This window comes from Vitis vinifera, chromosome 7, assembly GCF_030704535.1.
Source record: "Vitis vinifera cultivar Pinot Noir 40024 chromosome 7, ASM3070453v1".
NCBI lineage: Eukaryota > Viridiplantae > Streptophyta > Magnoliopsida > Vitales > Vitaceae > Vitis > Vitis vinifera.
The window spans coordinates 28023415-28036806 of NC_081811.1; the positions used below are offsets into that span (position 1 = coordinate 28023415).

Genomic DNA, 13392 nt, shown 5'->3' on the forward strand with positions numbered 1-13392 from the left:
AGTAAAAACTAATGCACAGTTAAATTTGAAATTGAAAATTTCATTCACTATGTGAAAATTACAAAAACTTTGCAAAAATTGAAACTTGCAATATTTGAAGCAAGCTTAAAAAACTTTGAGAGCTTTAAGCTTTCTCAATACAAGGCTTTCAGAGGGAAATCTCACTTGTTTTTTCTCACTAGAATTCTTTCTAAAAATTTGTGATGCCTTACAAAGAGAAATAGAATCCTTTTATAAACTCTTTGAAGCGGAATTGAAGACCTTTGAAGTCCACGAATTCGAAATCTTTTCTAATCCACCAAAAGATGCTTGTCCTTTTGTATAGTTGTCTTTGCTTTTGAAAGGCTGTTTTTCAACCCACCGAAATGATCCATAGTTTTGAAAAGCAGTTTGAACTGTGAATTTGAACTTTTCAGCAACATGTCATTGTAATGAACTTCTGTCATGTTATTGTCATTATTGTCATCAGTTTGAAATATGAGTTTGCCCATTCCCCGGGTTTTGAGATGGTTAAGCAGGCGACGGTCTTTTGAAAAGCTGGGACTAGAATATCCCCAAAAATCTCTTGCACATTTGTCATTAGTGGAGTCTCGTAGAGGACCTTTGACAGGTAGCCCAATCTGGCGCTTTTGAAGAGATTTGAAAATGGAATTTGAAAAAGTCTTGGATGCGTCAACCCAAGGGTGTGTATGGCAGGCCACGACACATGTCTTCATTGACATCCCTTAAGAAAGTAGAGGATGCAGTATCATCATCATTAGAACTAAATCCAGAAAACTGAGATAAAGTTTTTGAGGCTTTTTTCTTTAAAAGTTTGAGATGTTTGATGAATTCCTTATCAGAAGCAAAAACAGTTCGGGACAAAAGAAGAGCATCAACGATGATTGGAGATGGATCCTTTGAAGGAGAAGGATTTGAATAAGAGGTTTTTCCCGATATCCAATGGCGAATAGCAGGAAGTTGCTGAGCATTTGAAGGAGAAAAGTTTGACCACCATTTGACTTTGAATTGCCTGGCCAAATGCGTAAGAAAATGAGAAGGAATCATGAGAACAAAATCCCAACAAATGATCCAAGGAATTTGAAATTTTGAAAGGAATAATAAAATTCTTGAACAAGAAGTCGAAACCAGATGACTACCATGTTCAACAAAATAAGAATATCCTTCCTGAATTTGAGGACAAAGGATGTCCCGAACGATACCAAAAAATAGCCACCATTCCTAAAACCAATTTGGAAAATCATTTTGATTTTTGATTTCATCACCCCAATGAAAAAACCATAAATGATCAAAAGGGCGATAGAAAAATGTATAGAACCAAGCGTCTATATAATTATGATAATCATAAGACTTTGGCCTAAAATTTTCTGAAAATGATTTGTGAGTATCAGAAGACTGACCCCACGATTTGTGAGTAAGCACTTTGAAAATTTTGCATTTTGAATAACAAATTTCTATAGAAGTTTCATTTTGAATGTGAGAAATTTCTACGGACTCAGAATCAACCAGAATAAACTCATAAAATCTATGAGTTTTATCTAAATTATTTTGAAGAAAATATTTTTTAAAGTATTCCCTTTGAAGTTCCTTATCAGGAATGTTTTCTACGATTTCTATGAGAAAGTTTGACTCACTAGATATCATATTAACCTGTTTGATTTGATAAAGACAATTTTCTACACAATCACAAGATGGCTGGGAAGAAGAGCTGGTTGACTCATTTGAAGAACTTTCTTCAATCATAAGAAACTAATTGCCACTAGATGTTTCCATTGGAGAATAACTAGACGAATTAGACTTAATTTTGATAAGGTTTATCATTTGTCTTTTGAGATGTTTTCCTATGTATAGATCAACAATAATTTCTTTGATTTTGCAATTGGGAGCTATATGCCCATTTTTGCCACATTTGATACATTTAATATATTTTTCATCATTTTTTTTAGCGGGAAAGTTTTGATATTTTTTATGTTTCTTATGTTTGGGTTTTCTATAAAATGGTTCTTCTTTGAATTTTGAATATTTCTTATTTGTTCTTAACTTTTCTTGTCTAACTGAGGGAGGAAGAGGAATGTCATACCCATACTAGACACAGAACAATCCTAACTCTTTCCTAGCATATTTAAAGTCCTTTTTTATGATAGCATTTACCTTGATCAATGAACAAAAGTTTAATGCTTCTTGGCTAACAAAGTTTGCTAGTTGTCCATATGTTAAAGAATCATAAGGGATAATACCATTGTACATCTCTTTGATTCTTACTTGAACTATTTGACTAAAAACTTTTGGTAACCCATTTAGAAAACGTTATTTCCAATAGGGTTGGTTACAATCTGTTCTTGAATGTACTTTGGCAAAGTATACTTCCTTATACCATCGATAATCACTCAATTTCTCACAATGAAGATTTTGAAGAATCTCTAAACTTCGGGATTAGAAAGAGATTGGGTCTCCAAGGAAGTGTTTGGTTATAGTATAGATTAAAGTATGAACCGAATTCTAGTTTCCTAATTCATCTAGGCTATTTTGAATGAATCTTTTTTCTTATTCAGTGAAAGCATTATCCCACCATCCTTTGAGTTAGCATGTAAACCCTATAATGAGGTGTGTACAGATCCTCTAGATTTGTAGGTTGTGGAGGCCATGATCATTTCTTGAAGAATATTCAAGACCTGATGATCACTAACGCCATCTATGTTCCATTCATAGATGTCATCTCCATCATACTTTGATTGCACTATTTGACTTCTTTCTTCATATTGAAGATTAGGAGGTGTTGGTCTAGGATAATAATTTATAGTCCTAGTTTGTTGTTTGAACTTATCCACAATCCTATTTATTTGAGGATCATTTTCCTCAAATCAAGCCTGAATTTGTTCTACATTTTCAAGATTGATTTATTCTATCATATTGACAGACTTTGTATTTGAAGTTGACGCTTTATTTGAAATATCTAATTGTGCAATTTTATTTGTTAGAGCTTCCATTAAGTCATTTGAATCATTTGAAAACGTAAGCTTATGATTACCTACTTCCACCAGTTTGAAAATTGGACAATTTTTATCTAGTATTCTATCTAGAAAATGTGGAGTGATAATTTGACGAGAGGTTTGATGTTCTTCGAGTTTATCTTCCATCCTATAAAGCTGAGAGGAGATAGTACCTAGAATTTGATTGGTGAATTTATTTTGTTGTTGAATGTTTTTACAGTCTTTTAAAGTTACTGTTCTTCTTTCATCATCCTTGGGATTTATAATCTTAAATGGTGAAGCTATTACTTCTATATTTTGAGCAGTTATGGTTACTTCTTCTAAAGGAGGGTGATTTGAAACAATAGTTTTGGACGCAGTTTTCCAAATTTGTCCCTTTTGAAGAGTATTGATTTCTAAGAAAGGGTAGTCAAAGTTATTATTTGAAGCATACATCTCAAGGTAGGTGAACATAGGAATATTTATCCTATTTCGTTCCATACACTTGTACCATTCATCTCTAAACTTATGTCTAGTTTGAGTAGTGAGTTTTGTAGAGAAAAACCATTCTCTTTTTGCTTTATGTTTTGGAATATGTAACTTTTTACTAAGGTATTCCTTGTTTATTTGAAAAGGTTTAGTGACTTCATCAATAACCATTAATTGATGAGGTTCATCTGGTGGTAACATTTGAGAGGGAGTTGGTGAGGTTGGAGGAGAAGATTCTTGCATAACATACCTAGGATGAGGAATGTTAGGTTTGAAATCAACATTATCTAGTTTGACAGATGGTTTTCGAGAATTTACCTCGAAATATTGTCTAAGAGGGGAGGAAGTTCTACTTCCTTGAACAAAGATTCTATTGTTCTGTCCCATTTCCTTTGGAGGGAATTGGATGGTAACATTTCCTTTATCATTTTGTGTGATAAAGAGAGGCTTCCTAATTTGAATTGGCTTTGGAAGAGTTAGTTGAGTAAAGTTCCAAGTATTTGAATGTGTTAGAGATTCCCAAGGGATCTCTACAGGTGTCATTATTGTGGAGTGTTCCTCATTGGCTTGGAACAAAAGGGTTTTCCCTTTTGTGGGCTTCAGCAAATACTTTGCATTTACTGATGTGGTCATTGCCTTGTAGTATATTCGATATACTATAAGAATACTTTTTGCTCTAGGATCCATGTCATGACCTTTGGTTTGAACATTAAGAGTTAAAGCCTTGTGTATAGACATATCATTTATACAACTTAACTCTAGGTTAGGAAAACAGTTGACATAAACAGGGCCATGTGCCATGTTTGGTTATATGACTCATAACAAGGAATCATCAAAGTTGTTGTGTCTTGCATCTCGGAGACAAGCACAAACTGGTTTGTTTAACCCAATTCGGGTTAAAGGTTTGATTGCAACCTGGATGGCTCCTATGTGAAGGATTTTGAATTTTTACTTTCTTAAAATCTCTATATCTATGGGATTCAGGAGTTCTATAGTTTCAGTTTTTGATCTTATAGAATGTGTATTTTCAGATACTTTGATTTTGTAAGTTGATCTAAATTCAAAAGTTTCTATTTGATAAATATCTTTGGTATTTTGCCTGGGCATTTCCTAATTTTTGATGTATTGTTCAAGAACATCAATTGACACATTCAATTGATTTTCAAATTTTGAAGTATTTTCTTCTAACATTTTGAGCTAATTTTCCATCATGTTTATACTACGACTGGACCTACTTCTACGAAGATTTCCAAACAAATTTGACATTTTAAATTATGTTTTCTTTGTTTAAATTTTGGCAACTTAGTGGGACCACCAGCGGGAACACCTAAACGCCACCATGGCTAAAATGGCTTACCAATGCATACAAGGGCTGACCAACGCTAAGTGGTTGCAATTTAAACAAATATTCATAAAATAAATGGCAAATTTAGTTTGAAAATAAACTTAGTAAATGGCTCTGATACCAATCTACGCAGGATCAAGGATGAACAGAAAATGAACAAAATAAAGAACAATTCAATCTGAAAATCAATAAGAATTTTGAAGAAATCTCTCAGTTAAATCTGGAAGAGTCACAATGGTCTCGCTTAAAACACAAATAACTTTGTTAGATCTTCTATAAAGTACTAAGACTTCGAAAATAGAAGATGAATATGATGCACAGTAAAAACTAATGCACGGTTAAATTTGAAATTGAAAATTTCATTCACTATATGAAAATTACAAAAACTTTGAAAGAACCAAAACTTAATATAATATTTTTTATTTATAAAATTTAAATATTTTAATAATAAATATAATAAATAAATAAACAAATAATTTACTAAATTTTATATTATCGATCAATTTTTAAATATCATTAAACTTAAGAAAAATGTTATATCTTTTAATAGTTGAAATGTTGTAGAATTTTCGTTTTAAATAAATATAAAAAATTTGAAAACTAACATTTGATTTTTCTATTTATTTTACAGTATGATATAATATATTAGGGCCAAAAAAAAGAAAACGGGGGAAAAACAGTTGGAGGGGGTATGGATCGAGGGGGTATGGATCAAGGGAGACAAGATTGGAAGAAAGCCTCCTCTCAAGAATAGATCATAGCTATGAGTGAGTTACTGCCTATCCGAAGACAAACCAACATAGAAGCCTAAGTTTTGTTTGAGAAATATTTTCAAAATTAATTTTAAAAAATTATATTTTAATATTTTATAAAATCAAAGTCCAAATATTTTAAACTTAATGTTATATTTTAAAAATAATTTTTATATATAATATTTTATTTTAAATTATTATTATTTTTATATATGTATGATTAATTTTAAAAACAATTTAGAAAAAATAATTCAAAAATATTATCTTAAAGACATATTATTTTCAATTTTTATTTACCTAAAATTATTTTTTATTTTTTAATTAGCAAATATATTTTCATATATATATTTTTTATGTTTTGAAACTATTTCCAAAAATAATTACCAAACAAGCTATATATATATATATATTTTGTTTGTTTGTTTGTTTCAAATTTTAAACTATACCATTAAAAATAAATGAGATCTCACTTCTCAATGAGCTCAAGAAACTAATAATGAAATTCAAGACTGTCATCCTCGGATTTGTGATGGTTTCATGAGAAGGGCGTTGAACATCGTGAAAGAGAAAATAACAATAATAATAATAATAAAGCGATGAATGCAGAAGAGACTAATGGAATAAGGCTTCGCCCTTATTTATATAAACTCTATAATCTTCTTCCAGAAATTTCTTTTGAATTTGGCAATGGCCAAGACCAAGAAATCGAAGAAGCAAAAGCTCACTAAAAAGACTCCTAAGAAGATCGAGAAAAAGCTTAAATCCAAGAAGGTGGAAAAAGCCCTAGCCACCAAACCTTCCGATTCCGACTCCGATTCAGACTCCGGCTTCGACAAGCTCCAGAAACTTCTCGAACCTTACTCTAAGGATCAACTCATAGGCTTTATTTCCGATGCCGCCGCCTCCGATTCCTCTCTCTTCCAGCGCATCCGCGAAACCGCCGATCGCGACGTCTCTCACCGGAAAATCTTCGTCCACGGCCTCGGTTGGGACACTACTCGCGAAACCTTGCTGGCGGCGTTTGAACCCTATGGCCAAATTGAGGACTGCAATGTCGTCACGGATCGGAATACTGGAAAGGCCAAGGGCTATGGATTCGTTCTCTTCAAGACGCGCCAAGGTGCTGTCAAGGCGCTGAAGCAGCCGGGGAAGAAGATTAATAACCGTATGACGCAGAGCCAGCTCGCGTCGATGGGTCCGTCGCCTCCGCCGCAGAGCCAGGACACCGTCGGCCGGAAGATCTACGTGAGTAATGTTCAGGCCGATGTGGATCCTGAGAGATTGCGGTCGTTCTTTGCGAAGTTCGGGGAGATCGAGACCGGACCAATCGGGTTCGATACGCAGACTGGGAAGTCGAGGGGGTTTGCGCTTTTTGTGTATAAGAATCAGGAAAGCGCAAGGAAGGCTCTAGAAGATCCGTACAGGATATTTGAGGGGCATCAATTGCATTGCCAGAAGGCAACGGAGGGGAAGAACAAGGTCCCGGCACAACCGCAACCACAGCTGGCAGCGGTTGCTGCGACGCAGAATTTCATGTTAAGCCAGCATCCAACTCTCAATACGTTGTACAGTGGGTTGCTCGCCCATCCGAATGCAAGTATGATTGGGGCGGCAGCGGTTAATCCGGCGGTAGCAGGAGCTATGAACCCGGGCGTGATTTCGTCGAGCCAAGTTGGTTCGGTCATTGGTAGTGTGGAAGGTTTAGGAGGGTATGGGACGCATGGGGTGGCTGGTTTTGGGGGGACTCCTTCAGTGCTCGGCCCTCCAAGTCTCGGTCTGCAGCATGCCTACCCAAGTACACAGCTCGGGCAATCTTCGGTGGGTAGGGTTCAAGGGACTGGTGTTGGGACTTTCGGTGGTTACCCGTCGTATATGTGGTATGACCTTTCTCAAACGGATTCTCTGCACATTTATGTGTTTGGTTGTAGGAAATTATGTTTTTATGCATATTTAATACTCATTCTGAATAGCTGTTCAAATGAATTGTTGCTATTGAGTCTTTATAGCACTTCTGATTTAATATCTCAGACAGATTATATTCTGCCTCCGGTTTATAGTCTCATGACTTTGATTAGCATATAGTAAGATAACAAGATCTTAATTAACCTCTTCCCATTTGCTTGATCCACTTTTCTTAGAAGTTTGCAGTCATAGTCTGTTGAACTATCAGGATCAGCAATTATTGTTTTGTTTGATTGTATAGAATGGTCCTATATACATCATTCACATCATAATATGATATGGAAATAAACTCTAGTTTTTCAGCTTACCTGTGTGTGCTGAGCAAAATTCTACTGTTGAAATTTGGAATTATCCACTAGGATTGCCAATACAATCCTTTGGCAATCATTTGGCAATCCTAGTGGAGGAAGTCACACAATGATGGATGAGATTTAAACTCCATGGTGCAAAGATTTTGTTTTTGTTGGATTATTGGTGGAAAGAAAGTACGTGAATAGTTTATTCATACACATAACGTATTTCTTTTACTCAAAGCAATTTAAAAAAATAGTTGTTCTGTCATGCTCGAATTCAAATTCAAATGGGTGGTTGCGTGTGGTTGCAACTTCCAAAAACCACTATTCTGAACTGAATCAAGTTACGTCATAAATTTTTCATGGTTGAGCTGTTTCGTAAACCCCAAATCCAATGGTATGGTAGTAGGGTCTTGGGGATGGATAGGGATTTGATGGAATTGGACACTCGAATTTCAATTCCAATCCTACATGGCTTTCTATGTCAAAGGATTTGTAAGTGATATTTTTGTACCTCTAAGATGATGGATTTTGTAATTGAATTTGAATGTAATAGACCTCAAATCATGAAAAATTCCAATAAAAATGCAAGGGCCGCAAATTCTGAAAAATTAGAATTCCACATCAAATCCAATCCCTTTTTCCGGCAGTAGTGCAGGACATATCCTTCCTATGTGGTTCTGCAAAATCCATCATGAGAATCCTATATAAACTTGGCAAAGCCCATAAATTTCTCCAAACCATTAGGAATGCCTTTGTTGAATATATGAGTTCAATTCTTTAAGCATCTCTAGGAAATAACTCCATTGTCATCCACAGAACATCGCATGAAAGCTCCTCCTTAGCAGTGTTATATGGTTTAATTGTTTTCATAACCAATTAATAGCATGCACTGCTAATATTGGTTAGGGATTGTGAGTTTTCATTCTTCACTGTCAAACTGGCTTCTCTCCTGACTCCCTTTTGTATCTTAGAGAGTTGCTGTTATTGTGATTTTTCAGATTTTTATACTCCAGATATTAGCAGTTTCTATATGATTTCTTCTCTATAGAAATTCTGGTTGGACCAGATTTAACTTTGGGAAAGATTTAGCAAAACCAGCTGACCTTGTTGACCCCTTGTGTAGAGTCATATGTGAGATCCTGGAATCCAGAATTCAGCTTTCAGTCTGTTTCTTAAATCTCACCTCAACTAAATCCAAATTGAAGTGCATTTGAAAGGGGCCCCTAAGGGCAAAAAGTTAAATGCTTAATAGCTTGTTGCTTAATAGCTCATTCTTCTTTAAATTACCTTTCAATCTTGAACAACTTCAATGTTAACCCAAGGTTTCTAAAAACTTATTTTGACAATAACAAAATAAAGAATAATTGTTGAATTCCTTGTTGAAGCATGATTGAGCAAGGTATAAAATGCAAATATTTTGGAAGCTCAACGATGAAGATATGACATCATTTTGGTCACTAAGAAAAGCCTCAAGCAATATTGTATAGGGATTCATGCAATGCTTGGTCAAGGTGCAATTAAGCTAGGTTATGCATATCTTTAAAAATCTTAACCCATCAAAATTATGCTTTATTTCAAAACATTTTTGTCCAAGAAACTTTTTCATGGGTTGAATTCAAGATATGAAATTCTTTGTATCAGTTAAATTGAAGAAAACCGATTTTTTCTGAGTGTTTCTCAAAGCCATTGAGGTTTTCAAACTTAAAAGGAAAAGTATACAACTAGCCAGATAGAGTTTGGATGACGCCGTTTAGTGCGAAAAATTTGCACTTTCTAGCTCTCTAGCTTGTGGGTTTGACCAGCCCCTTGTTGGGAGAAGAGCTGAATATGGGATGGATGGCAGTGTCTGCCGGTTCTTCAATTGGTTGACCAGTTGGTCCTTCAACAGTCACCTGTAACCCTAATGACGGGTCATCTGGTTGACTGCTCAATCGACTAGCAGTGCGAAGAGTGTCTCTAGCAACTAATTTGTGCAAAAATCATATATTTGAAGCTCAGGATCTTCATTTATGAATCTTCCAACTCTTGTGCATTTATTTCAAATTTAGCTAATCCTTCTTAATTGCACATTTTAAGCCCAAATTATTTATTTATTTTGTTTTTCATTGCAAGCTGGCTCCTGTACTCCTGGATATTATCGGTTACATCTTTGTGAGAGAGTGTTTCTAAGTGTTTGGGCAGGTACTTTATAAGCTGTAAAGTTTCATTGGAACCTTAGAATCCAAGTGTATAAGAACATTTAGGGGCTTTGGTTGAGAAAGCTTTTGGTGTAGTGAATAGACCCCCAAGCTTGGGAAGAAGTTAGAGGGAGTAGATGTAGGTGGTTGCGCCTTTTCTCTCTTTCCTTTACTTGCTGTTTAATTTGTCACATTGCTTTTCCATTGAGCTTTAAATTTCTCATATAATTTATCATTGTGTAAAAATTGACTAACACCCAACTCACTTCTCCCTTGGGTGTGTATAACTAGGTTAGGTTAGCTCGACTTCACATTCAAAGCATAGGAAAACCCATCTTGAACATTATAACCTCTCTTTACACATCAAAGAGTGGAGAACCATATTGAGAAATATAAATGGAAATTCTCTACCACATCAACAGGCCCCTCTTCCAAACATTGTCAAGCCACTGAAAAGGACACCTTCTACACTCAGTTGATGGGGTGACTTTAGGCTTCCATTACAAGAATGAACAAGTGAGGGGGGAGAAGGCCCCCCTGCCTCAGCCCTCTCAAACTTTCGAAGAAACTGGTCGGGACCCCTTAAATAACATTGGAAATCGAACAATTGAGATGCAAAATTTAATGAAGTGAAGCCATTCCCCCCAAAGCCCATACTAAGCATTGCTGAAAACGAAAAATCACAATTCACAAGGTTGTCAACCTTAATGTGCAACTTGCATGCTACCCTAACTCTCAAGCTTCTAGATCTAGAATCTATGGCCTTGTTTGCAATGGGAACATCCAAGATTTGCTTGATTTTGCAAAGGCTTTATGTGATAAAAAAACCACCTTGTCAATAAACTTCTCAAGCCTATTTGCCACAACTTCCACTTCCACTTCCACTATGCATTTAGTGTGCTTGAATCATCTTGTATGACAATGCCACCAATATTGGAATTTCAGACATCTAATAATAGAAAAGTATCTTTCATGTCTTATTTTCAAGATTTATTTATTTTTTCTTTTTATTTCTCTGTTTTTGAGAATTGGATAATTGATAAATTTTCTTTTAAAAGTCTTCAACCTGTTTTCTTTTTAGGCATGGACCATGCTTGCCCCTTGTCTTCTTGTTATCATCCATAAACATTTTTAACTTTATTGCACATTTGATTTCATTTCATTTTTTCTATCTTGTAAAGTTTTTGGAACCTTAGGAAATTTGTGCAAACTTCTTTCAATTGAAAGCCTCTATAACATATACCAAAGTTCCTTGAAAATAGTTATCTATGCCAAAAAATATATCATTATTTGAATATCAAGCCACCATATTACATGTAGGCATATATTGAAAGGCATTCTATTTGCTGCCTTAATCGGAGGGCTGTTTATGGGGACTTTACATGTACTAGTTCACATTGTATCTTCCTTTTCTCAAAGAAAAGATAATTATTTTTTGGACTCCTACTCTTCATTGATTTTATTATATACTGATCCCTTCCGTATATAAGTGGTTCTCCTTGGATGATATTTTCCAAGATCAGCTCAGTTGGATGACTTCAATTACCCATCCAACTTCAACATTCTTGCATAGTTGGCTGCCATAAGCTTTGGAAATATGGATGCTAAATCCTCTAATCTGGGTTATTTTTGCTTGAAAGTGTGATTCTTGACTATTAGTGTTCCCTATGGATATAACATATTTATGTTGCCCAAAAGCTGCGGCAGAAGAGTACTTCATAGATTTTTTATTTCCAGCCTTACAAGAAGAAGAGAATACTTTCCACGTCTTTCTAGTATTTTGATATCTGATTTCACAGTTTTTAAGCTCTTGTTGTCCCAAGATCTTAATAAAAACATTTTATTGCAGAGGTCATTTATCAGTACTGTTGTTTTGTTTGCCTTGACATACTCGGGCTCCATATTTGCAGATGAAGTGCAGCTGAGCTTGAGGAATGATGTCCATGCGATCTTGGAGAATGTTTATCTAAGAGCCTTTTCTGGATCAATTGCTCAGTTGTGGAAGTTTTGCTTATAGGAAGAAACTTTTAACTTTACCTTTTATGGTTCAGCCAAGGTCAACTAGAACTTGGTAGACCATTTCTCTTCTTTTTCTTTGCTTCCCATGTTTCTTTCTTTAGCCTCCTTATCTTCTTTTAATTGGCAACACACTGTTGTTCCTTTAAGTAATTTTGATTTCTCCATATTTTCTGCTACATTTTTCATTTTCTCTAACTTTTGTGGAATTTTCTGTCTTGTGTTATGGTTTTTGTTTTCATTGCTTCCATTTTCCACATATATCTATCTAGATTATGTAAAATGACGTTTATGATTTATAGATGAAGATTTTGATTTTGATTTTCTACATGATATTTGACATCTATCAGAATTTCAGAAACAGACAAAACTTCTATATCTATTATGGTTTAAAGTATACATTTTTAGAAAAACTAAATTTGCTGTCTTTTGTATTATGGTTTTTGCTTCAATTTTCCTACGTATATTTGGATTATATAAATGATAGCTTATGATTGAGATATGCATTGAGTTTTATGCAATTATTGATTTCTACTAAATTTTCTAGAATTATTGAAGGAACTTTTTGTTTCTATGTTTTAAAATTGATATTATCTAAAACGACGACTAAATTATTAATATTCCTAGGATGTTCATCATCAGCTTTGACTATGTATTATTAAATAAATGAAAATTTCTGTGTTTTATATAGTGGTTTTTTGCTTCCATAACATGATTTTTACAACCTATAGTTGCAAAATTTGATTTGCTGTGCTATATGTGATGTCTATTAGATTTTTATAAACTGATAAGAACTCTAATTTCTATGATGTTTTCCAAGAAACACTCTGGTTTTATGCCCCTTATAATCAATGTTACCTAATATTACTAATTATGAATATTTCAAGAATTTTCATTATGAATATTAGCTTATATGTATTTTTACATAAATAAAATTGTTGAAATTTATTGTGTTTCACTGGTTACATATTTTAGCTACTATACAACTAATAAAATATCAAGCAATCCTTATATTTTAATTTGTTAAGATCCATCATCAGAAAGAGAAAAGGCTTGCTTCTCTTTAGTTCTCCAGTACTATAATCTTTTATGCCCTTCTGTTTTGTTGACTCTTTCTCTAGTTGTGAAGCTATACTTGTAAGGATCTGTCTTTGAGGTGCCTTATTCCTCCTTTTCCCTCCTTAGCATTAAATAGTATATTGAAGTTTGTTTTGTTTTAATCAGTTTCTCATTTTTAAATTTTGAGGTGTGTGGGACATACAGGTGTTGTTATTAATTTGATTATGTTTATCATTTCTTCAAACTTTATGTTACATACACCAATGCAAGGTTGCTTTTTTTATCATCATCCTATTTTTATCTCTTCGTTTTCAGTTTCTTTTTTTT

At 34.3% G+C, this 13392-nt stretch overlaps 1 protein-coding gene across 2 annotated transcripts; it reads left to right on the forward strand.

Moving 5' to 3' along the window:
• Positions 1-5973: 5973 nt before the first annotated feature.
• On the forward strand, positions 5974-12185 carry LOC100266260 (UBP1-associated protein 2B). Of its 2 annotated transcripts, none has more exons than XM_019221070.2 (2): positions 5974-7432; positions 11840-12185. In XM_019221070.2, coding segments are annotated over exons 1-2 (1191 nt in total). In that variant the 5' UTR covers positions 5974-6242; the 3' UTR covers positions 11841-12185. The 2 variants fall into 2 exon arrangements, with proteins under 2 accessions (XP_019076615.1, XP_002276585.1); XM_002276549.4 differs by having other exon boundaries at positions 5978-7432; positions 11901-12185.
• Positions 12186-13392: the final 1207 nt, after the last annotated feature.

Bases quoted from the DNA above. Each gene is read 5' to 3' on its own strand.
- LOC100266260 (XM_019221070.2), top strand. From the start codon at position 6,243: ATGGCCAAGACCAAGAAATCGAAGAAGCAAAAGCTCACTAAAAAGACT.